Raw genomic sequence first — 23,653 nt, 5'->3', positions numbered from 1 at the left:
GGGAAATAAATTTGTAAACTGGAAAGCCTATAGAAGTCATCTGCCTGGATGTGGAGCTGGGTCAGCCTGGGAACTTGCATAAGGCTGAATATCTTACCACAGACTTCTACTCTGGAGGCCCAGGAGGGGAAAGGGGAAAGGTTAGATTGCCCCATCAGAAATACTGCGGTCCTTGACATTAGTATTTTTTGTGACTGATACTGTTCTGCTGAAATTTATTTGGCTTCGTTCAGTTTTGCAGTCCAGGTAGATTACTGGGCAGAACAGAAAGATAATGTCTTGAGCACAGACTCTGACATAGGAGCCATCACAAGGAACTTATTTTCTTGCCTCCACAGGCAAAGTTTGATATCCTATCAGCCTTTAAGAAATGGAGAAGTTGGATTTGCTACATACCACGAAGAGTGAAAATCTGTAGCTGTTAATATCCTACCCAAGGCTACAAATTGAGAAGTAACATATACCATACGCTCAAACTGATGTTTCAGAATATGTTCCCACACCTGGCTGTGTTGTGAGGAGCAGCTGACCATTTGAAGCAAAGAATGGAAATTGGAACAATTTTGCTCCCATCCCATAGGGGTTGTTCTGCTGTTTTTTTTTTTTTTACTGATCTCCTCTTCTTTTTTAGGTATCGTTGAAGATCTGTATCAGGAAAGCAGATCTGAACCTTCAGCTGCTTCTAGGATCTTGCTCATTAGTTGAGATAGTATGTCAGCATTTTAACATGTTATAGACTATGAAAATTTAAACAATGGCATTTGTAGAATGGAATTCTACAAGTAAAAGATGTCCTGGCTGATACTGTGGGCCTGTTTTGGTATTCACAGAATGGTTTGGGTTGGAAGGGGCTCTGTAGTGAATTAACAATCAAGTCAGCATCCAAAGAAGAAACAATCCCAAGAACAACCAAAGGACTGGTTTTGTACAAGGATGAGCATGTAACCTCTGTATGTGTGTCTTCAGGCTTACACAGAATACCAATTTGCTTCTGGATGGTGGGAAGGAGCTGATGCCTGGATGCCTGCCTCAGCCTGTTTGCTGTACTTGGACAATCAAATGGCATACACTAGAACCTTTGGACAAGGCGGACAGCTATTGATATGAAATTTATGTCAAAAAGGAAGTGGAAGAAGCCTAATCCTAGTAGGAGGGAGACTAGATTAGGTACTCTTCTGGAGCACAGGTTCCAATTTCCTTTCCTCCAAAAGGGTTGTTCAGGATTGTGCCATGGAGTGAACCTCAGTGCAGCGAATGGCCAGGGTGACTGGGAGAATACCTTTGAAAATATGCATCTGATCTGAACAAACAGGGTCATGTACGTATACGAAGGGTTACTCGGCTCTGTACATGCTGCAGTCAGGTTGTTGCAGTGACTCTGGTACAGATGTGGTTTCACTTGTACGTGCCTCTGTTGGTCTGCTGATTCCACATCAAACCTAGTTTGGGTGACGGTTGTGCAGCTAGTCATGAACCAAGCAAATCCCACTGTTGCTCTCCAAGCTGGGACTCATGGTTGGAGAAAGGAGGAGATAAGATCGTAGCACTATTTCATTACCTATCTGTCTATCTTGGCAGTATCCCATGAAAAATGAGCTAAGTATGGCACTGTAAAGCTCTTTTACTGGAATGCCCTTGGTGTGCACAAATGCCTTCATGAAATTTAGTACTCAAAGAGGGGAGTTTTTTACTTCAGACTGACTAGATCTTCAGCTGATGCAGCATTGTCAAATAAGAAGCGTGAAGATCACTTTTGAAAGAGCTGCATTTGCTATGCAAGGCAAAATGTTGGGTCTGCATAACCTAAAAAGCACCAAAGAAAGAAACCTGAATGTAAGAATTTAAGCAGGGGACAATCCTACTGGATTCTGCTTGGGCAAGCAGTTGCCTACCGAAAGAGTAATTCTGCAGGATGCAGGCAGCCGGACTTGAACTGGGAAGGGAAAAAAAGCCAATTCCTGGCCTGAACCAACTGAGCTGCGTTTGAAAGACCTTCATAAACTGCCTCCATCCTTGTTTGAACACGCCTGTAGCAGGGGCTATGTTGCAGCTTCTCATTGTTTTGACAGTCAGGAAGATTGATTGCACTTCAGGAGGAAGGCAGATGAAGCCACCATCGCATGTGCTTTACTTTCCTTTGGTTGGTTTACCTCTGCCTTTCTCACGCTGTTGATTTTTCTTAGATGAAGCTCTTGGGCAGGCCGTGATTGTGAGCTGGGTGTTACTGCCGGATGAATAATTGCAGGAATATTTTTTGTCTTAGCACAGCTGGAAAGCTTTTTGTTTTGCTAACTAGGACTCGGAGTGTGTTTATGAAGATAGTTTTGCCATGTGGCTACAATCTGTAGTAAATTCAGGGGCTTGTTTAACAAAGGCCTTAATTTTGAAGGGATTTCAGGCTTTCTGATTATATGTAACTGAATTTCTGGATCAAGGATAAAGAATTAAGGATTTTTTAGTTATTTATTTTATATATTTTTAAGAAATGCTGACTCTTCCTTCCCCTCCTGTTCTGGAGCTAAAACAGCTTGGCAGCAGCGTTTGAACACAGCTCCAGTTAAACCAGTTTTGGAGTGCAGTTTGGCAGGCCAGCGTGGAGTAAGGCCAGAGTATGTTACAGCTAAGTTTGAAAACTTAATTTGAAGCTAAAATTGTAGCTGTAGTGAGAGAGATTGTTGTTATATTTGAATAAAACACTTGTTTCTTCCCTCTCCTCCTTTTTCTTCTTTCTCCTGTTGGGCAAACTGGGCAAGGCTACTGGAAATCCTACTCTTCTGCCTAGGCCTCGGTGTGGAGAGCAACTCCCCCAGTTACCCAGTTCTTTGGGAAGTAGCCACTTTTTAAACCACGTTATTACTAGATAAAAATTCACTTACCTTAAACATTGTGTGGAGCCTATAGCACTGCAGGTAGCTGAGCTTTATCTTTGCTGTGCCATCGCTTGCAAAGCAGCTGAATCAAAGGCTGTTTCCATCTCCCCTCAAACCTAGCGTTGTACAAACACAGCTCCTTCGACTGATTCGGTTTATCTGCTGTTGACTTTAGAAGCACAATTTTCAGTACGAAAGGATGACTGCAGGATATTATTTTTAAAGTCTGTGTAAAAGTGATTGTGCATCTTTTTTTCCCACAGTGAAAATGTCTAGACTTTTCTGAACCTTTGTAAAGCTGTTATCCAGACAAATTAGTTCCACCATTTTGAGCCACATCAACCTCAAGAATTATCCAAATAACTGGGGTCACCAAGTCATTTTACTTTTAGTTATAATGCAAAACAGTGCTCATAATCTGAAAAGCTGACAGATATGAAAAGAAAATTGCTCATCAGCTGCAGCCCAAACTTTTTTTTTTTTTTTTTTAAGGCAGATTTTCAGTTCATTTGAGTGTTCAGAATAATTCCCAGCAAGCAGAGTGGGCATTCTGCTGCAATATAATTTGGGCTGTCACCACACACTGATATTTGTGTTAAGCATAGGTGCCATGAAGCATCGTTTGTGGCTAAAGTCTAATGCCAAAGTGTAAGAGTAAGAGGTTTGTAATATCCAGTTACATTTTTAGGGAGATGTTCTGTTAATTTGGGGGACTACCAGACTCCAAACCATCAGTAGCTTCTCTTTGATCTTTTATACTGCTTCAGAATTCATATCAATGCCAAAACTTAACTCCTCCATATCCCAGGCTTCTCGTCTGGTTTTGCCTGTGCTTCCCAAATGGCCTTTCATCCAGCATGTGCTTGTTATCTGTGCTTTCTTTGTGTGCCATATCCTCAGTTTGATAAACTTTGAACAAAGAAATCCTCTGAACACTGCTCACGTTCACTTGGAGTCCGTCTGCTCCTTTTTACACAGGCTTCTCCAAATAGGCTTTGGTTTAAATCCAGGCAATCAAGACTGTGAACATCATTTTGTTTGATCTTCTGTCCTTTGTGTGAGAAAAGGGAGAGAAAAAAATGGCATGAATAAACTGAGTTAAGCTGTTTTAGAAAGACCCATGCTCACAGTTTTTACAGTTTTCCCAACTGAATGATAACATTCATGCTTTGAACCTGTTAGCAGAACACTTTTCATGAAACAGCTTTCAGAGTTTTTTTTTTTTTGTTGTTGTTTATTTGTCTTCAGAGACTACATTATAGAGCTTTAGGAGAAGGTAGAATGAAAAAGAATTGGAAATGACTTTAACTCTTTAAGGAGTCATGGTATTGTCATCACATCACTGAACACAATGTGTATTTCATGGTGGTAGGCATAAAATGGTAGAACTGCTCTCTCAGAGGCTTTTTCTGAGATTTATTGTCTGGGATTTTTGTCAAGACAAAATTTATGTCACACGTATACCTGTCACAGCAGAGAGTAAAGATATATTCCAAAACAAAACAATAAACAGTGGAGTTGTTATTCTGAAGGACTGTCTTTGATCTGCTTGATCTCTGAGCTCAGTAACTCTACTTCATATTTCTCTTTTTCCCATGTTTTGGTTTAATAATTATCACCAGTTCTCTATGAAACATTGCCATCCAGTGCTGAGCCCACAGATGTCCTTCAAGAGTAAATTCTGAGCTCCAGACAATTTCACCCACTTGCTGTTGCCTGCCCTAAAACATCCTTTTAGAAGTAGTATAATTAGTCCTGGCTTTTCCGTAGTTGTCTGCAGTTGTGGTGAGTTTTGTAATTCCCGTTAGAAAACCCATCTTTTTAAGGACAGTTTTGAAGATAATGAAACAATTCTATTGCTATGGAGGTGTTTTTTTGTTTGTTTGTTTGTTTAATTTCTCTGTATGATTGTAAGGAATTTCAGAGTATGTAATGTAGAGAGTATGCAATGTATTTATGTAGCCTTGTGAACTTACAGCTCTTCTGCTTAGAACATTACCAAGTTAATATTCACCTATACCTGACAGGTAGAATAAGTTGCCTTGAAATATTAAAAAAAAAAAACAAACCACCACATGTATTCATGCTGTGTAGTTAGAAGAACACCACTTTTCATTTTCATACTTAGTGTGCATCTTTAAGGATCATCAGAGTGACTAGTGGTGCTGCTGGAGAGTTCCACTCAAGGAGGTAAATCCTCTACTGTCATTCAGAGGAAAAGTAAATGCAAACATTATGGTACACAGCAAGCAGGTTTCCTGTGACAGGTTTCTGTAAGTATCTGCAAAGTGTCAGATTTCATTAGTTTTGTCATCTGTTTTAAAATTTTGTACCTGCTGGCTTTGGGAATAGAGAGGAGGGTTTTTTAGGGAAATCTATGCCAAAATCAGACGATGCCAATTAATTCCAGGTGGCTCATATGGCATAACTTTAAGGTTGATTTTTTGCCTTTTGCTCTTGGTGGGAAATTGTCCTGTACATAGAAGGAAAGATTTTTAAAACTGTATGTGACTGGCACCAAAAAACACAGAATGTTTTCCTGTAATTTCCTAGACCAAATAGCAACCTGTTTTCTGGATATGGCTGATTTTTAGGTTTGTTCTGATCACCTTTTCCTCCTGGGACAAGTAAGGAAAGGTTTGTGGCCAAATCCTGCTTCTACACAGACAGGCACTTTGAACTCAAGTTGCTGCCATCGCCACCAGAGCTCGTGAGAAAGTGAGGGAGGAGGACAAAATTATTCCAAAATTGTGATCCAGCCATAATAACAATGAAGGCCACCCAGAATTAAGGCATCCTTTTGGATAGTAGACACTGAAAAGCAACCCAAGAAGTACTGTGGTCAGCATTCACACAGAAACGCATGTACACAACTCTGGGAAGGACTGAAGAAATCTCTTTGGTGATAACCAGTCAAATTATTTGCAGTGTCTGGAGTTTTGGGGGCCTGACTTGTGGGTTTAGGGTGGTTTTTAAGTAAGTAGAATTGGATGGATTAAGATCTAGTGTTTTACTGAATTTGCTCTGCAATTAATTCACAGTGTGGCTGGAGATGAGGCTAATTTTTGTATATGTTTAGAAAAAAAAACATTTGAATTTAGGAACAAATAAGGGGAGAAGTATCTTGTTGCACTTAAATTAATGCATGATAAAAGAAAAGAAAGGGGACCATTTAGCTAAAGAACAAATATGAGATAGTTTGGTAATATTCTTGATCAATATGCTTGATATTCTCTGTTGCTAACATTCAGTGTTTCTTGGTTAGAGGAGGAATTTGGGGGAATTCATGATTACCTGTGTGATTCTCAGTCAGAAACATATTGAGGGTTTGCCGGTGGTCTGTGTTCACTGAGGGTACAACTAAGAATCATAAGTTTATAGGGCTTTCCATTGGCTCAACAGAACAAAACTGAGAACTGGCTTTCACCAGATCTCTGTCTGAGAGAGGAGATGGGCTGTCCCAGCCACTTCCCAGTTGCTGTGTGATCCAGATTGTCCTGAAACCACAGTTGTGAGTAATTCACTTTAACTAGTGCATCGCTATTTTAGTGCAAGCAGCATTCATCTAGTTTGTTCCTCCGTGTTGTTTGGTAGCCAGTGAAGTATCTTCATAGGTACGCTAAATGCAACAGAATGTTCATATGACCTTTAATTTTTATGAGCAGAACAGCCTCCTGGAACAAATTGCTGAACTGCTAAGCTGCTAGCTCTTCTAATGCCCTCCAGACAATTCATATTGAAAATAAAATTGCAAGTGGAGAACCATCATGCTGTCTGGTTTGAGACAACATGTGCACACACATGTGTAGGGCATTGTCTGAGAAGTCTGTGTGATTCCATGTGCCAGGTAATATTTTCAGAATATTCATCACTTTATGACCCTATATTTGTGCTGTCTTACATGCTTTTTACTCCCTGCTAGAATGTCTCTACTGCTATTGCTGCACTTGCTCTGGCTTTGTACCAGGAGCGAAGATCTGGTTTCTTTAGGCAGATGTGCCAACATTTCAGGCTCGGTGCAGTCAATCAGACCTGCGTAGCTCTGCGAGGTGGCAGCCTTCGCCGTGGTTATGCAACTCCCGTGCATGGCTGCGAGTTGATTAAGACACGAAGGCATGGAGAACCCTACCTCTTTTCTTGAGGGAAGCTCGCAAAGGGTTTTACGTGTACCTTTTGAAGATGCTGAGCAGAGCCTTGCTACCTGCAGTGGTGCCTTGTGTGGCAGAATGGAGCCCTTTGGGCTGTGCAAGCGCAAGCTGCCTGGAAAGCTGCAGTGCACGGTCAGGCTAACATGGGGTCACTTCCCATAACCATTGCTCAACCTCCTGGATATCTGTGGTCAAGATCTCAGAGTGTGACTAGCAAGGTCAGTGTTGATTTTTGTTGCCTTTTAAAGTCTTGGTCACATTTTAGCATGAGGTATTACATGCAGCTGAGCTGCTTATTGATTTGATTGAGAAATGTGATGAAATTGAAAGCCTTTTCTGAAGATTTCTCAGCTGAAGGTTATAATGCTCTTCAAGTGCTGTTCCTGGTGCATTAAATGTAGTGTGCTATTTAAAGCCAAGAATGAAGAGGGAACTCTCTGGCATTAGTTGCCTCAGTTATAAATAATTTTAGATGTTAGGTTTTATATGATGTGGGCATGCACAGTGTACATTCAGACCGGCTGGCTGGACTGTCTGCATTTAATGTCAAAGGGTAATGCTCCGCGAAAGGGTAGCTGTAGGGACTTCTTCACAGTCACTTTTCATTTGGGGGATTTCATATTGGAAAGAAGGGCTGTTTGATGCTGCAAGGTGCAAAAAGTGCCCCAGGGAATGCTGGGGGGTACCTCAGTGACAGTGTTGTTTAACCCTCCTAGGATTAAACCTAGTAGAAGGAGTTTGTTTATGTCATGTGAACTAACTGCTCTTGTTTATGTTGTTTTATGTTGTTCTCATCTATAAACCTAAAATAAATGACAGCAGCGTGCCTAACGCACTGGTTCTATCTGCTGTGGGAGACAGCTACCATTGCTGTGAGGCACGTTCATGGTGTTAGGCATGCCATTTACAGGGAATGAAATCAATATATTTATCTGATTTATTTTTTAAAGTTCTTACCAATCTAGAGACGGATCCTACTTTAAACACTTTGTTTCAGAGCAGTATTTGATTGCAAAGGAGATTTGTCAAAGCCTTTGCATAAGAATCTCTTGAATTTTTACTGCCTGAGACTTAAGGTAAATGAAATACGGAAAATAAGCAGTGTGTGAATCTCATTTTTAGATTTCTGTAAGCAAGAGAAAGCAAACTTGGCTTTTAGCACCTGCTGTAATTGGCAGATTATTTTCATTTCAGGTGTTCCATGCTAAGAAAGTGGTGGCACCTTGATTTAGTGACCTAGTGGCATCAGATACATACTTCAAAAAATGTTTTATTGAAAGACTATTACTCATTCTTATATCACTTCTTATTTATTCATTTATTTTTTTTTTTCAACAGGAAAGCTAACAAGGAGGTTGATAAAGATGTGTCTGGGAAATAATTTCTGCAATGGTTGATTTAATGCAATGGTTGATTTAATCTCTGAAAATAGTTGAACTTAAAGTAAGCGGTCATAGTTGCTATGCATTTTAGGCTTTCAGAGAAGGGGTTGTTACTCTAAAAATGCTTCAAAATTGGTTGCAAGTGGCTAAATCTGGTACTGAGGGCATTTTGTAATCCCTTTAAAATGACATCTTTTCTGTATCCCATAAAAAGGCATATAGAAGCAAGTGAGATAGGAATTTATTTCCTTCCATGACACTTTTGGAAGCAAAGCCATTTCCAGTATAATCTATGAATTCCTTCAGTTTTAAATGAGAAAGATTCACCCTTTCTCTCTCCCTCACTCTCTTTTCTCCCTTCTCTTGCCCTCACAGGAAAAAAAAGTAATATATATATATATATATATATATATATAATTGAATTATTTTAAATAAATTTCAATAAAACTGAAATTTCAGTAAAATTTGAGATGGGAAGGAAGGAGGGAAATGAAGCATGAGTCATTAGTTCGTCACTTAATTTCCGTTGTTACACTACACAATGATGCTTCTTTTTGTGCTGTTGAGCTGTTCCCATTGAGGTTGCCCTGTGGAGTGCACAGGAGCACACAGCCTAAACCTTTCTAAAAAGTATGTAGTCTTTATACCAATTTCAGCAGCCACCTCAGGAGTTTAAGCACATGGAAAGGCTCTAGCGATTTCTACTTTAAAATTAGTGGCAAAGCCCCTTCTAGCACATCACCAGCTTTTGTGCAAATCAGTACAGTTTTCAGCAGGGAAAGGTTTGGGATTTAATTTTATCCTTAAGTCATTAATCATATCTTTGTATTAGACCAGAAAACAAAATCAAGGATTGTATTTGCATGTACAGCTCTACTGGTTTGGCAAGGCTTTATTTTATTTATTTATTTATTTTTAAATTTTGGCTGTTTTTGAAGAGGACAAAATAGGTGGAATTGATCTGATTTAGGTTTTTGCTAATGTCTTGCACAAGAGGATGTAATGGAAATTTAGTAACCATGGGGTAAGAGGTAAAGCCCTGTTACTGATTAAAAACAGTAAATAAAAACAGAAAGCTGCATATCATTTTTTTTTTCAGGCATTTTCCATCATGGAAAATTATTGTTAATGGCATACCTCTGGAATGAAGTAGAAATTGAGCTAATAGAAATATTCCAAACTTTTTTTTTTTTTTAATAAGAAAACCAAATGTTCTTTCAAGGTGGTAATAGTGGAGCTTTCCCACTTTGATACAAGAAAAGCTGATACTTTCAGCTTTTCTAATTCAAAGAGCTTAAAATAAAACCTAAATATTCCCCCAACAACCAAAAATCCAACTAAACTGAGAAAAAGATTATGCATTACAGTTGTTTATATATAAATATACATATATATATATATACACACATATATATGATGATATATTACAGAAGAATATTGAGCTGGTTAATTCAGATAATAAATTGATAATTAGAAAAAGACAACCTTAAAAAAACTGTGAAGGAAATGTATTTAAAACAATTAAAGTACTCATTTTGTAAGTAATGATGTAACACTTAATAATAAATAATACATGATAATAAAATGATATAATATTTAATTTGTAAATAATGACATAACTCTTCATAATAAATAACTCAGAGCCCCACCGTTTAGGTACAAGCTTTAAAAAAAAAAAAAGCTTTTTTTTAGTAAATTTTTTTTAAGTTTTGAGATATAAGTGCAATTTAGAATAGCCTTTGCATTTACAGAGGTCAGGATAATTGCTATAAAATGTGCTTATTACTTACTTAAATTGCCATAAGAAGCAAGTACGCATGCACATTAGTATGTTTCCACATATTTGGCATCTGTCAAACATCTGTCTTGGACTGGTGTCATAAATGGATTTTTTTTTAAGTTTCTTCGCTTCAGTTGGAGATGATGTGAGTTCCATCAGCCTTGTGGAAAAGCAGCTTACGATGTTATTCAATAGCTAACATCTTAAAAAAAAATACCATGCCTTAATTTTTTATTTTTTTTTTTGGTAGATCTTTCTTGCATGTGTGCTAGAGAAACATTCTCTGTAGCGTCTTAGAGAAGTCACTAGAGGCTTGTTAGCAGAGGTTTAATCTACTACACGTAGGATATGCCCCTAGCAGGAGCTCAAGAGCAATATTGTGATAAGTGGGAGGCAAGAGAGGCAGGGGCTGGATGTTTCAGGTTGGGACCTGGGTGTGTTCAGTTGAAAGAAGCCCTGCTTCCTTCCATGTTGAAGAAACAACCGTTTCTTCCATGTTGAAGAAACACAAGTTTGTGTGTCGTAGGCTGTGTGGGGCCTTGTTCGGGCCCTTTCCCAAGGCACCGTGTGAAGCCACCTCTGGTGCTCCTTTCCCAGCCCCCAAGGAGATGTCAGACGTGTTGATTTCAGCTCTGGCAAAGCTCGGCTGTACTTTCACTTACGGATTGAGTGTTAGTTGCAGCGTTGGTTTTCTTGCTCTTCTTTGTATATGTTACAAGCTTTTCTATCTAAGTTCCCTATTTGTATTTGCACTCAACTCAAGGTGTGGATTCAGGCCAGAAAGCATGTGTGGATTTATTTTATTTATTTCTTTTTTAGAGAGCATGGCTTTAAATAGATACATTCCTTCTTCAAGGCTTCTCCAAAACTGATTTTAGACTTGGGGACTGCTCTATGAGTCAGCACTGAAAACAGTTCCTGTAGCCCCTTTGGGAATATTGGGAGATCAGCAGATGATAGCTTGTAGTAGCTTGGGACGTGCTTAATATTAGGTTAAATGACTCATTCCTGGGTCAAAATAGCTAGTAGGAATTTGTGCCTAATGTAGCCCTCTGTGTTGTTACACATGAAGTGCAGTTTAGCAGATCTATTCTTCCTGCCTGTATTAGTCTAATAATATATTCAACAGGATGTGTTACATTTCTCGTACGGAAGGTCAAGATTTGAGGTATTTTTCTTTCTAAGTACAAAGTGAAGGAGAATTATTAAACAAAAAGTTGAGAGAGTTGGCAAGAGATAATTTATTTTAATCTGTACCACATTCTGTAGGAAGTAATTTCAGTAGGCTGCTTAAATTATGAGAAGCAACCTGAAGTAAATGTGTTGTAATAAATAGGAAGCCCTTTAAAGACTGTGGAATTGTAATTTAGTTTCTTCAGAAACAATACTATCACAACATTATAGGGTTAGTCTAATTTACCATTGAGTTTTGTAAGGATTCTTTTCCCCCTCACATATTTATGATTGTTTTATGTAGATTAGCACATAGATTTTTTTTTTTTTTGGGGGGGGGGGGGAAGCTGGGCTTTCATTTTCATATGTAAATACAGATTCATTTTTCTTAATGCTATGAAGAATATTCAGATGTGGGAGCTATGCATATCCTCACAGATAGTTAATTGGACTATTTTTTTTCTAAATTTTGTGTTCCGTTGAATCTGGTTTGTTCTTATGGGAATATTTGGCTTCAGTAAGTGGATTTTTCCAGTTTTATAGTCAGAAAATTCCTTGCCAGATCTATTTGCCCTCATCAATAGATCTCTTTCATATGCAGAAATGAGCCCTCTTAATGACACATGGTCTTACATGCAGTAAAAAATCAAAAGCCTGTGTGCTGAAAGAATACATAACTAGTTCTCTAATACTCTAGACAGTACTTTAGCTTGCAGTTTGTTCCTCTGCTTTTAGAACTTCATTAGTTTTGACTCATTGCAGTTAAAGCAGCTGTCTCTGCTGTGTCTTGGAGTGGAGCCATTTTTTCTCCTAAGTTCAAGTTAACATGGATATCAGCTCTCAGAGCCACTACTAGCATTGCAGAAGTTTCTGGGACATTGATCTAGCATGTTTAAAATTTGTATGAATTAATACTCCAGAACTTCAGTGAATTTCAAAATAATAAATCTTTTAATATTTTACGTTTTAAAATATTTTTGTTCTCAAGGATCTTAAGGCATCCAATGGAAACAAGTGTCTGTGTAGATACCTGACTGAGAGACTTGAATGCCTACATATGGGATCATTCTAGCAGATTACATCAAGACACTCATTGCTTTATTTATCTCAACACAGAAAAGATTCCTGCTGGCACTGCATGAATCCTTTTACAAATGCTAATACATCTTTCCAAATCCTGTTGGAGTTACACAAGTTGTACAAACCATCTCGTGTTTTCCTTTTTTTCTTTTGGATGTTAAGTTACCTTTGTTACAGTTGGCTGTAAAGTCCTGACTTCCAAGGCGAAGCAGCAGGCTCTATTTTAGATTTCTGTTCGAGGAATTGTAATGGTTCACTTAGATCCCGGTCCTGCCAGCACTTTTGTTCATGTTTAACTTCCACACAATATGGGTAGCCATATGGACAAGCACGTGGATACGCTTTTGCAGAGCTAACGCCTCTGGTTATGTAAAACGGCATGCCTTTTTGGCCTGGAGCTGTGAGACAAGTCAGAGACAACAGCAGAGCAGCTTTTAATCAGACCGTTTGTCATTTGGGCTCCAACAGTATTTTGGTTTAGTCTGTGCAAGAGTTTCTTTTTGCAAATGAATGTAATTTTTTTTTTTTTCCAATTCCCTGGGCATAAAGTTCTGAATAAATCTCTGTCAATATCTTCGTATTCTTCTGACACGAGAAAAGAAAGTCTTAAAGGAACCTTCTGTAGCAAAATAAAACACACAAAATAGTTCTCTCTTACAGTTCATCCTTTCTAATGTGGTCAGCTGTTTCATAGCAAGAAGAGAATTTCTGATCAAATTCTTTATGGCAAGAGTGAGCTGCAAAAATCCCTGGAGTCAGAGAACTGTTGGATTAATCTAGTGCCTTGTCCAAGTACGATGTAGTTGCTAAGGAGCTGAAAATGCCAAAACCAAAGCTCTCTAAAGCCAAAACTGAAGCTATAAAGTAATGTTGTTGGTCAGGACACTGTTGGATTTGTAACTAGAAACAAACCATGAGCCAAACTGGAAGAGTTTTTGTTTGGGGTTGCTCCCTGCATAAGACACGTACATGTATAGACTGTTCAGAATACTATAGGAAGTCAGGGAATTATTAGAGAATTCTGTACTTGTAGTATCCTTAGGGTTTGTCTACACTGGCAGGTAAATTAGCTTCTGGTTTGCTCCCAGCCTGTGGTCTCCCAATGGAAGTCATGCAGAAGCTGTGTGGGTATACTGCAGCTCGTCTGGGGACAGTCGACATCCCTAAAATACTTCTTGTGGAAAAGTGTGAGCAGTGTTGTGTCATGCTGTGGTTGTGTACTGTTGGTGGCGTAAGGGTTAGTCCTTTCTGTCATTACTATCTACTTCCTTCTGTTTCCTAATTCAAAGTCCTTATTTTGAATCAAATCCTGACCCCAACGATATAACTTGCAGTTATGCTGTTGGCCTCAGTCTGACCAGGTTTGTGTATTTAATACCAAGAACTGTTTGTCTTGCTCTGTGAATATGACAACATGCCCTTGACAGGTCTATGCTAATTCTGCGCAGTGCAAGAGGTTTTGAAATGTGTGTATCTGCAAATTCAAACAGTGCATAAAATGTCTGTAAGAGATTTTATAGGTGTTTCCTAGATGCTATAGCAAGAACTATGATTATAGGGAATTAATAAGTCTATCAGAATGCAAGTTTGAAATTAAACTACTTTCTTCAGCTTGTTCTACCTTCTTGGAAATAAGGAATTCCAGTTCCCCTGCTTAAATTTGGGCCCGTTCTCTTCTCACTACCACATCTATGGCCACATTTAGGAAGTAGTGGGCAGTAGTTCTCTCTCTCTCTCTCTCTCTTTTTTTTCTTTTTTTTTGTCTTTTATTAATAAAGCCACTTGGGAACTATTTACATGTGGTGATATGCCAGAGAGTGGTTCCAGCCCTAGGTGTGGCAGAAATTCATAGCCCAGTGCAGTGCATCAGCACTAGCCCAGCAGGAGCCTACTGGAAAGCCAGTATTTATTTATTTATTTATTTTAAGGAGGAATGTTTTCCCATTATTTATAAATTAATTTATGCATGAACAACAGTTTCTAATGGATAGTTGGAAATGATTCAGCACTAGCCTTGAGGTTGTTAACTATAATCCACACAAATAATTACCAAGTTATTAGTGGACTTCCTAGAGGCTGAAACATTGGGAAATAAATGCCTAGATACTGTAATGGGTGAGAATGATGCTGTTTAATAGCTGTTTCTTTCTGTTTTCACCCAAGAAAACTGATTAGTGGCTTAAACCTCAATCATAACTTGTTTTTGTGTTCTGACTGGATGTTTCCAAGGCTAAAATTTAAAGAGGGAGATAAGAGAATGGGGTTGATAATGAGCTCCTGGCAATTAGGTCTGACATCTACAGTGGAAATGGTACTATGCAACTGCTGGAAAGCAGAGTTATGAGAACAAGCAGATTCCCTTAACTTCAGAAGCGGGCAAGGCTTAACTAGGCAGGAGACACAGTTTGTATTTAGCAGGGATTTGCTCTGCATGAGGGGAAGCAGGAGCATTGACATCACTGGGGCTTTCCTCCCTGTGCCTTTTAGCATCTTTTTAATGTTCTCTGAACAAAAATATACTGAAAGACAAGCGTTTTAAGAGAAACAATATACTGTGAATAATGTTGACTGGAAATTCTACTGCTTGTTTGGGGCAGGGTTGTCTGCCACTGAAAGTAATAAAAATACAGCTGTATATTATCCATTGGAGTTTAGTTTATTCTGGAAGCTAATTTTTAAGAAACTGGGTATTATTTATTGATCGTGTCACAGGAATATTTGGACTATTCTAATTCCAGTCTTCAGCATTAGACTGAATTAAATTTTTTACATTTCAAGCCATATAAAGTAGAAGAAGCTATATGGTGTGTCTACCCCAGTTCAGCAGAATGGTCTCTAACCACACTGTAAATAGAGGCTCCTCTCTTGTTTCTTACCACAGCAATACTTTTCAAATTAGTTATATTTTCAAATGTACTCAGCAAAAGCAGTTTTCATGCTATGCTCTAGGATTCAGGTTTCAAAGTGTTGCAAAGTGATGCTCAAAGGGCTCAGCACACTTCAAAGTCAAATTGCTTTTTACAAGGGCAGCAAATGTGAAAGCTGGGAAGACTTAGATTTCATGTCAAAGTTTTACACTCCCACTTTTCTTGTCATCCAGGATGCTTAAAAAGAGTCCCCTGGGGATGGATGAGGAGTACCTTCTCACTGTGTATGTAAGCAGACAGGGGTGTTCCAGTGTAGAAAGTGGCATCCTGATGAGATGTTATGATGTGAAGAGGGTGGGAATGATTTATCTGAGCAGCAGCAAGACTTTCTCCCTCCCCGCCTTCGCTGGGTAAATCGTTTGCCAGCTCCCAGCTCTCCAATCACCTGGGGCTGTGGAGCCTCCACCCCCTCTGCCGCAGCAGCTTGCTTTTAAGAGAATATTTCAACAAACTCACGTTCAATTATTACTCTGACATTTAGGACTACAGAAGTTCAGGACTGGGCAAGAGAAGCAGAAGTTTGCCTAGCAGAAGTTGCTCTGAATCAGGTTGGTAATGCTAAAAGAAGCAATCTGAAAACAATGCAGGTTTTTGTATGAAACTCTGCTTTTAACATGTGTGCTTTTTGAATAGTGAGACCTGTGTTACGCAGTATTAAATTTAGTGTGCTTTAAATTGTTATGTCTCTAAGTGCAAATTAATGTCTTAATACAGAAGATGTGATTTATGTTTTTTTTTCTCAGTCTGAATGGAAGGCATTTCTGCTTTTATGTAGTAAATTTTTCCTTTTCCATTTATGCATATTCTGTTACAGGTGATGCTTTCCAGTTTTAGGGCCTTATGTATTATTTGGGTGCTCTACTTTAAATATTCCAAGACAGTGAAATGGAAAGTCCTTTTTTGAAAGGACTTTTTTGAAAGTCCTGGGCACAACATCAACTTTTAGGACACCAAAAAGTTGCAGTTGCAGTAGAATCATGTATTGCGTGGGCATTTGTGTAAACATGTACAAATCATAGACTACAGTTATGCTTAACCTCTATATTATTGCACTAGATACTGAAACTTTGAATAAGGTCTTGCAATAGCATATCTTGAATAATAAATCCTGCAAACAAGATTTTTTACCAAAATTACACAGAGTTAAAACAACTGGTAAAACTTTTCACAGGTTTTTACAGGAAACTGAGGCTGAAGAAAGACTCTGAATTAATTTGTATATATTTATATTTCTGCATTTTGAGTATGTTACAAATTTGTTGGCGGTATTTTCTCCATAATTTATATGCTATTTAAAGTGTAAAACTGCTGCACCTAAGGAAGTATATTGCAATATATAATATGAAGTCAACAAAGTAGATTAGAAGTAAATTAAATTACTTTTGCTTAAGAAATCTTTAAATATACATCTTGATAACAGTATAACAACATTCAGAGGTATTATGTGGCTATATTATACTTGCTTTTCGGATGAAAATTTTAATCATTTTTATTAGAACTTCTAATGGAAAATTTAGTACAAAATATTGACTTACAACACAGAGGTTATTTAATCAGAAGTTGTTTTTTTTTTTTTTTTCCATGTACAGCTTGGGTTTGATAAGCACTGACTTAAATCACTCATTTAGCATAATTAAAATGTCATTTTGAAATGAACATGTGGTACAATGCACAACAATTTTATGATATAACAGTAACTTTCCTGCTGTATTGATATCCACCTATTGTTTGTGTTTTGTTTTGGGGTAGGAGGCTGTTAGCTTTTTTCACATAGAAAATACTTTGTGAGAATGGTGGCTTTTACAGACTGTGAAGTAGTCAGTACAATTTTAAAGATGAGTAGAAACGTTCCATGTGGAGACTTTGCCCCTTGCTTTCTGTTTGTAGACCGAATTTTTTTCATACCAAACCTTTGCTGCTAGAAGAGGGCTAGCAATAGATGGCCTTTAAATGGCTGATCATCCATCTGAATGGGAGACCTGCTATGAGTTATAGGGCTGAACGCACCTGCTTGAGCTAGCATTCAGATGAACATAGATCAAGCAGTAAAATAGCTGGTTTACAACCAGGAATTTTCCTGGCCAGTAAAGATTGAAGTTAAGAAGAAGGGTCTGTCAGCAGCAGTCTGTCAGAACAAACAAGATGATAAGGGGCAGAAGGAATGGGAGAAGGATCCATGCTTAATCAAGGACTCCAACATACAGTATATGTGTCCATGAGACATGAGGGGCTTATGTTTTTTTTTCCCTCTGTGTTAGATAGGTCTGTCCAGTTCCTTTCCTGTCCAAACTAGGTGCTCCAGTCCCGCCTGTCCCTTTGTTGCATGCTGTTGAAGGGCTAAGCTGTGACGTGCTCGGCTGCACATTTCTTTCTAGGAATGTTTTCAAGGAAGGGAGAGGCTTGAACGCGGACTGAGCATTGGTCCTCAAGTCCCGGGCAGTTGAACTGGGGCCTCCCCTTTTCAGAGGACCGCTGGAGATGTTTTCTGTGTTACAGAATAATCCCTAGCTAAAGAAAAGCTTAATCCAGGGGAGACGTCAGGAGTGCGGTGATCCAGTGCAGGCAGAGCCAGGGAGCTGCCAACTGAGTTGTTTGCGGCAAAAGGATCTTGCCAAGGTCGATGACAAATGGACTTATAGGTGTTTGCTTGTGACAGATGTCTCTGTAAAGTAGACTTCACCGACGTGGCTCCTAGCACAGGTTTGAACACGTGAGAGAAGCAGCAGCTTGGGCCCGCTCCTAGCCTCGCTCAGGGATAACTGCCCGCTGATGGTCAGCCTCAAGCTCAAGCTGTCAAGCATGCCTTGCCAGGAGGCCTTGGAGAAGGGCCTGGGCTGGTCAGCTGTGCACAGCCAGCCCTCAGGGGCCTCGGCCAGAGCTGCTGCCAGCAGAAGCAGCGAGGAAGCAGAGGCCCCAGCGGTCAGCCTGCTGGGAAGAGGCAGGTTTCCACTGCAGCAGGAGTGAGGCCCTTTTTCAGTGCCGTGGCAGCAGTCAGTGTGAGCTTGTCCAGGACAATGCTGCCACCAAAAGGCACTCCCAGCTTCTGCTGGAGCCTTCCTGCTTTTGTGGCTAGTGGATGAGCTGGGGACGTGCTTAGCCACAGCGTGACAGTGAGGTGTGCTTGTGTGGCAGCACATGTCCCTGCGGACCTGTGCCTGGGTTGTTCCTCTGGATTACCACCTTCTGCATTGCAGTACCTTGCGGGTGGCACCTCGGAAGAAGGTTAAGTTTGCCAGTGATTTCTGAAGACACTTTGTCACCTCCTATGCCATTTAGGCCCGTGTGGAGACCAAATAAGCCCATCAGTTCTTCTTGTCAAGTATGGGTGATGGGTGCTGGATTCTTCAGATGTCTGTGCCAAATCTGAATGGGGCAGCACGCTGTACTTGGTACATTGCAACAGGAGTTGTGGAACAGCACTCAGACATTGTTTGTTGTATATTCACACATAATTAGTAAACACAGTAAGATATTCCAGATTGCAGTGGTCATCATAGAAGGATATGTGTTCTTCAGGTCCATGTTAGGATGGATATACCTAAAATGATATGTTTATCCCTCATACTGGAGTTTTTTCCTCTACAGACAAAAGGTTTGTATCTTGTACCTTGTCTTTGCTTGTGCTCAAATTTTTAAAGACTAAAGAGAGGAGGGTGAGTTTGAGTCAGAAGCAGTGTTTCAGCTTACCAGCTTGTGGTTGGCAAAAGCCAGCCTCCTGTTTTCTCCACTCGAGTAGGAGAAAGTAGGAGCAGAAGAGGTACATATTTTGTCACCCAGATTGCCTCTCAGCAGAGAAAACTAACAGCACCCAGCTGGCCACTGTTGATAAATGACTTTACAGTCTTCAGGACTGGTAACAAATTGCAAAGGAGCAGAGTAATCTGAGATGCCATCTGAATAACAAAAGTCTTGGAAATTGATTAGTGTTCAGAGAAGAAAGTCTGACAGAACACTTTTTCCTGTTAATGAAACACCAAATGATCTATTATTTCAGGAGAGAAAAAAAAAAAAAGTAATGAATCACTCCTTAAAAACAAAACCACCCTTATTTCTGCAACATTGAAATTGCTAAAGGGAAAGGCATGGAGTCACAACAGTGTTGCTGCCTATCACCATGGGCTGCAGTCTTATGAGTATATCGATATTGCATTTTAAGTGATTGCGACTGATTCAGAAGTGTCATTATAGGAAAACATAATGGTCATGGGAGTACTCATCAAACTACAAGCCAGGACAGAGAAACCTGCCTTTGGGGGAATGGGATGTTTTTACTAGAGTGGAGGAGCTACAGTAGGGGATTTTGCCTGAATAGTTCAATATCGATTCCCCTCAGAAGAGCTTCTGGGTATCTTCTGTCTGCCAACATTCACATCATGGTGTGTGAAATTGCCTCAGTGGCTGAGGTCTGGACACCATAGGCAGATATTTATATCTGGGAGTCCGAAGGGCTGAACTGCCTAATTGCAACACAGCCTTGGAAACTTGCCTGTCTTGCCTTCTTGCTCTGTCCTGGGAGAGCCCTCACCTTTCTAATGGGCACTAAACATCACTGCCTGGAGCTGTTCAATTCCATTCACTCTCCGTTATCAACTTTCCTTTCCCTGAAAGGTGAATGGAAGCTTTAATGAACCCTCTTTAAAGATGAAAGTGACAAGTCAGTGTGCTTGGGGAGCTACAGGAAGAGGAGGAACATGTTTCTGCTCAAATATCTCTCTCTCTTTAATACCCAAGGGGATATTTTTCAGGCAATCTTGCATTCAGGATGGCGGTCCTCTTGCTTCTGAGTCTTTGTTCCAGGATCAAATACTGCCATAGTGAGACATCCCTCTTGAAAGTCATTGTTAGTGGATTAAACTTTTGTGGGTAGAAATGCCCTTTACTGATTCAGGAGACTGATATGTATGGGGAAGGATATACCAGCAGAGTATCTTTGTCTAAATGAAAATCACTTCCTGTGAGGAATGATTTTCTATTTCCTTGTCATTTTCTCATATGACAAGCCAGAGAAATGCTCCTCACCTACTGGCCTACAGGACCTAGCTGGTCATAAAATCTGACCTCATGGGCAAGGACTTATTGCACCCCACACTGTGACAAGCACTCAGGGTACTGAAGAAGCTGCAGTTGGCATGGGATGAGTAGTTATCCTACTGGTTCTTGTTAGAAGCTTGCCAGGGAGAGTTTATACGTTTCTTTTAAAGATAATTATTTCTGGGAAATGTTGTTTGTGTGGGAAGGAGTAGAAACACTGTTTTAATCTACTTTCAAGCAGTTTTTTACCGAAGTGAATTCTAAAGGCAAAAGCCCTATCATTTGAATCCAAAAAGATATTGCACTGGCTCTGTCAGAATGCTGCATTTTAAAGCTTTTGGTGTTTATAGCCTTGATGTTAGAGTTTTACATCTCAAAAATCCATATTTATTGGTGATTATCTTAAAAACCTTAATGATTCATGAAATGACAGATGTCTGTTTTGGTACTGTTTTATAAATGGTTAAGAAGAAACCAACAACGGATAAATAGAAGCAATTCCTTTTTTTTTTTTTTTTTTTTTTTTAACAGCAGTGTAGTAAACCTAAAGATGATGAATATCTTTCCCTAGAGGAGTAAGTGCTAAATATAACTGAATCCCTCATGTGTTTTGCGGGGAAAAAGAACATGATGGCCTTTTTAATGCCATAGAAAGGAGTAAATATATTAATAAGTAGGTGTGATTGAAGTTCTTCATGCAAATACCTTTCTTTGGCTGTTTTTCACTCTTTCTGGGGTACTTGTAAAGCACTGCAATGATGTATTTTATTTCAGAGCTCTCCATCCACCATGTTGCCCTGTGGACCAGCTTTGACCTTTGTTCGGTGCCTGGTACGGAAGAAGAATGTTGGTGGTGAAAGCCCTGAGGACTCCAAGTTGTGCCGATGCTTGTCGACGGTGGACCTTATAGCACTGGGAGTAGGAAGTACCCTTGGTGCTGGTGTTTATGTCCTTGCTGGAGAAGTAGCCAAATCTGATTCCGGACCTAGCATTGTTGTTTCCTTCCTCATTGCTGCCCTGGCGTCTGTGATGGCAGGTCTCTGCTACGCTGAGTTTGGTGCTCGTGTTCCCAAGACTGGTTCTGCGTATTTGTATACTTACGTAACTGTTGGTGAGCTGTGGGCTTTTATCACCGGTTGGAATCTCATTTTATCCTATATTATAGGTAAGCCAAGAAACAAACACGGGACTTGAGGGTTTCTGAGAAAGCAGGCATAAGTTATGGATTTGGGTCTTTCTGTCTCCGTATTTAGCTACTGTTTCTTTTTATTCAGGGATCAAATAACCGAGGTAATTTGATTAGAGTTTTTCCTTCTGTTCATTGCCATTATAAATAGACAAGATGCTTTATAAACAGTCCATCTTCAGCAGCAGGAACTAAATAACTAATACAAAAGTTTTGCTAGACAGTAGTGATGATGCGCAGGAATAATTTCATTGCTGTATTTGGTCAGCAAGAATAATTTCAGTGAAACCAATATTTTTTTCTAAACATACACAGAAAGACATTTATAAGGACCCCATCACTATAGTATCTCCCTTCAAGAAAGTCATAATGCTTAGTTTCTAATTTGTCACTATAATCTCATGCTAATTAAATGATGTCCTATGTTGTGATCTCATAAAACACAAAGTTTACCATATCTGGGTAATATCAATGCTTATGTGGCAGACATTCAAATAACTACTTCATTGCCTTGGCAAAGATGACGAATTTGGTTTATATATGTTTTCTTCCACAGGTACGTGTTCTGGTATATTGTGTATAAGCATGCCTATCTGTATATACATATGTATATCTACGTACAGGAATGTTGCCCTAATCACTACAAAATCAATATAACTGTTGTTTTAAAGTACATTCATGGTAGGAAACTAGTTAAAATCTGGTTGTATTTAGCTATGGCCCCATACATTGGTTACCAGAAGAGAGTATTGGTCTTAAATACTAACTAGCAATATAAGTCTTGCTAGTGATTTTTTTGGGGGGGCTTTATTTCCAGGTGGGCAATCTTTCCTTCGTGTTCTTTGTTAAACCATTTTCTTACATTGTTTTGCATTGTTTAATGTACCATAATTCAGCTTTAGAAGTAAGTGTCTTCCAGAATGATAGCAAATATAAATGATACAGAAATAATTTTGCAATATTTGGGGAACAAATGAAGTACAAATTTGTATATTTTAGTTATAGAATAATATGTTATCATTTAAATAGGTAGGAACTTTTGATAATGTTAAAATTTCAAAATTATCACTGTTTTAGCACAAGCTCTGTTTTTGTAAGTACAAGTAGCAGTATGCTTAGTTTTATTTCCTTGTCAATAGAAGTAACTATATTCCCTTCTATGCATGCAAAACACTAAATATGCATGTATTTTATGAAGGTACATCAAGTGTAGCAAGAGCCTGGAGTGGCACCTTTGATGAACTTCTTGGAAAGCAGATTGGTCATTTCTTTGGAACCTACTTCAAAATGAATTACTCCGGACTGGCAGAGTATCCTGACTTTTTTGCTGTATTTCTTATATTGCTTCTATCAGGTAAGAGACAGATATGTCTTCATTTATGATGGCTGTGATGTCAGTTTCTTAAAGGAAAAAAAAAAGTTAAACTGTAGTAAGTGTTTTATCAGAAATACCTTAATAATATTTGAACAATTTAGATGTACATTTGTGTACTGACAAAATGACTCTGGGAGTTAAATTTATATGAACTCTTCTTGAATCTGAACCATGAAATAATCACTTTTTATTAAATCTGTGATATAGACTGATGTTAACATGAAAATCTCATGTTAACATGAAAATTTCATGTTGTATTTTTAAATTACAAAAACTGACACCAAAGCTATGGCTTTTGAGGCATCAGAAAGCTCCAAAATACTGAAACTTTTTTTTATGTTTGCATTTAACAAGTAAGTATTCTTAAAGGAGTGAAGGAAGTGAAGAAAGCTGTATGCGTGTTTTAAAGTGTATAGCTTGTTTTCCACCAGGATTAGAAACAGCTCAGTATTCACTAGAGGTCTTACCCAAATTGAAAAATTGAAAAATATTTGAGAACAAAATTATTTAAAAGGAAGCTTTCAATTAGATTTGGGATGTACCTGCACTGTGAGTCACATTTCAGTGTAGAGATTCCCAGGTTGAATCAACACCCATATCTTTAGAAACTGCGGCCAAAATACCATTGGGGAAGAAAAATTGAGCAGCTCATGATAACTTCTGTGTTATAATGAGATAGCAAATGTCTCATTAGTGGAGGC

General features: G+C 38.9%; 1 protein-coding gene across 6 annotated transcripts in view; it reads left to right on the top strand.

Annotated features, from left to right (window-relative positions):
• The window catches only part of SLC7A2 (solute carrier family 7 member 2), a 51,434-nt gene that overhangs the window by 9,277 nt on the left and 18,504 nt on the right, over positions 1-23,653 (top strand). For 2 of the 6 annotated variants that reach the window (XM_068681482.1, XM_068681481.1), the window contains exons 1-4: positions 7,553-7,571; positions 15,842-15,908; positions 21,166-21,556; positions 22,776-22,931. In XM_068681482.1, coding sequence (XP_068537583.1) covers positions 21,181-21,556; positions 22,776-22,931 — 532 coding nt within the window. In that variant the 5' untranslated portion in view covers positions 7,553-7,571; positions 15,842-15,908; positions 21,166-21,180. Of the gene's footprint in view, positions 1-6,914; positions 7,237-7,552; positions 7,572-15,841; positions 15,909-21,165; positions 21,557-22,775; positions 22,932-23,653 lie in introns of those variants that run through there. The other 4 variants (XM_068681485.1, XM_068681484.1, XM_068681483.1 and 1 more) reach the window with 4 other exon arrangements.

This window comes from Anas acuta, chromosome 4 (genome assembly GCF_963932015.1).
Source record: "Anas acuta chromosome 4, bAnaAcu1.1, whole genome shotgun sequence".
Lineage (NCBI taxonomy): Eukaryota > Metazoa > Chordata > Aves > Anseriformes > Anatidae > Anas > Anas acuta.
Note: the sequence above shows the minus strand (reverse complement) of the source record. Positions and strands in the feature narration are given on the sequence as shown.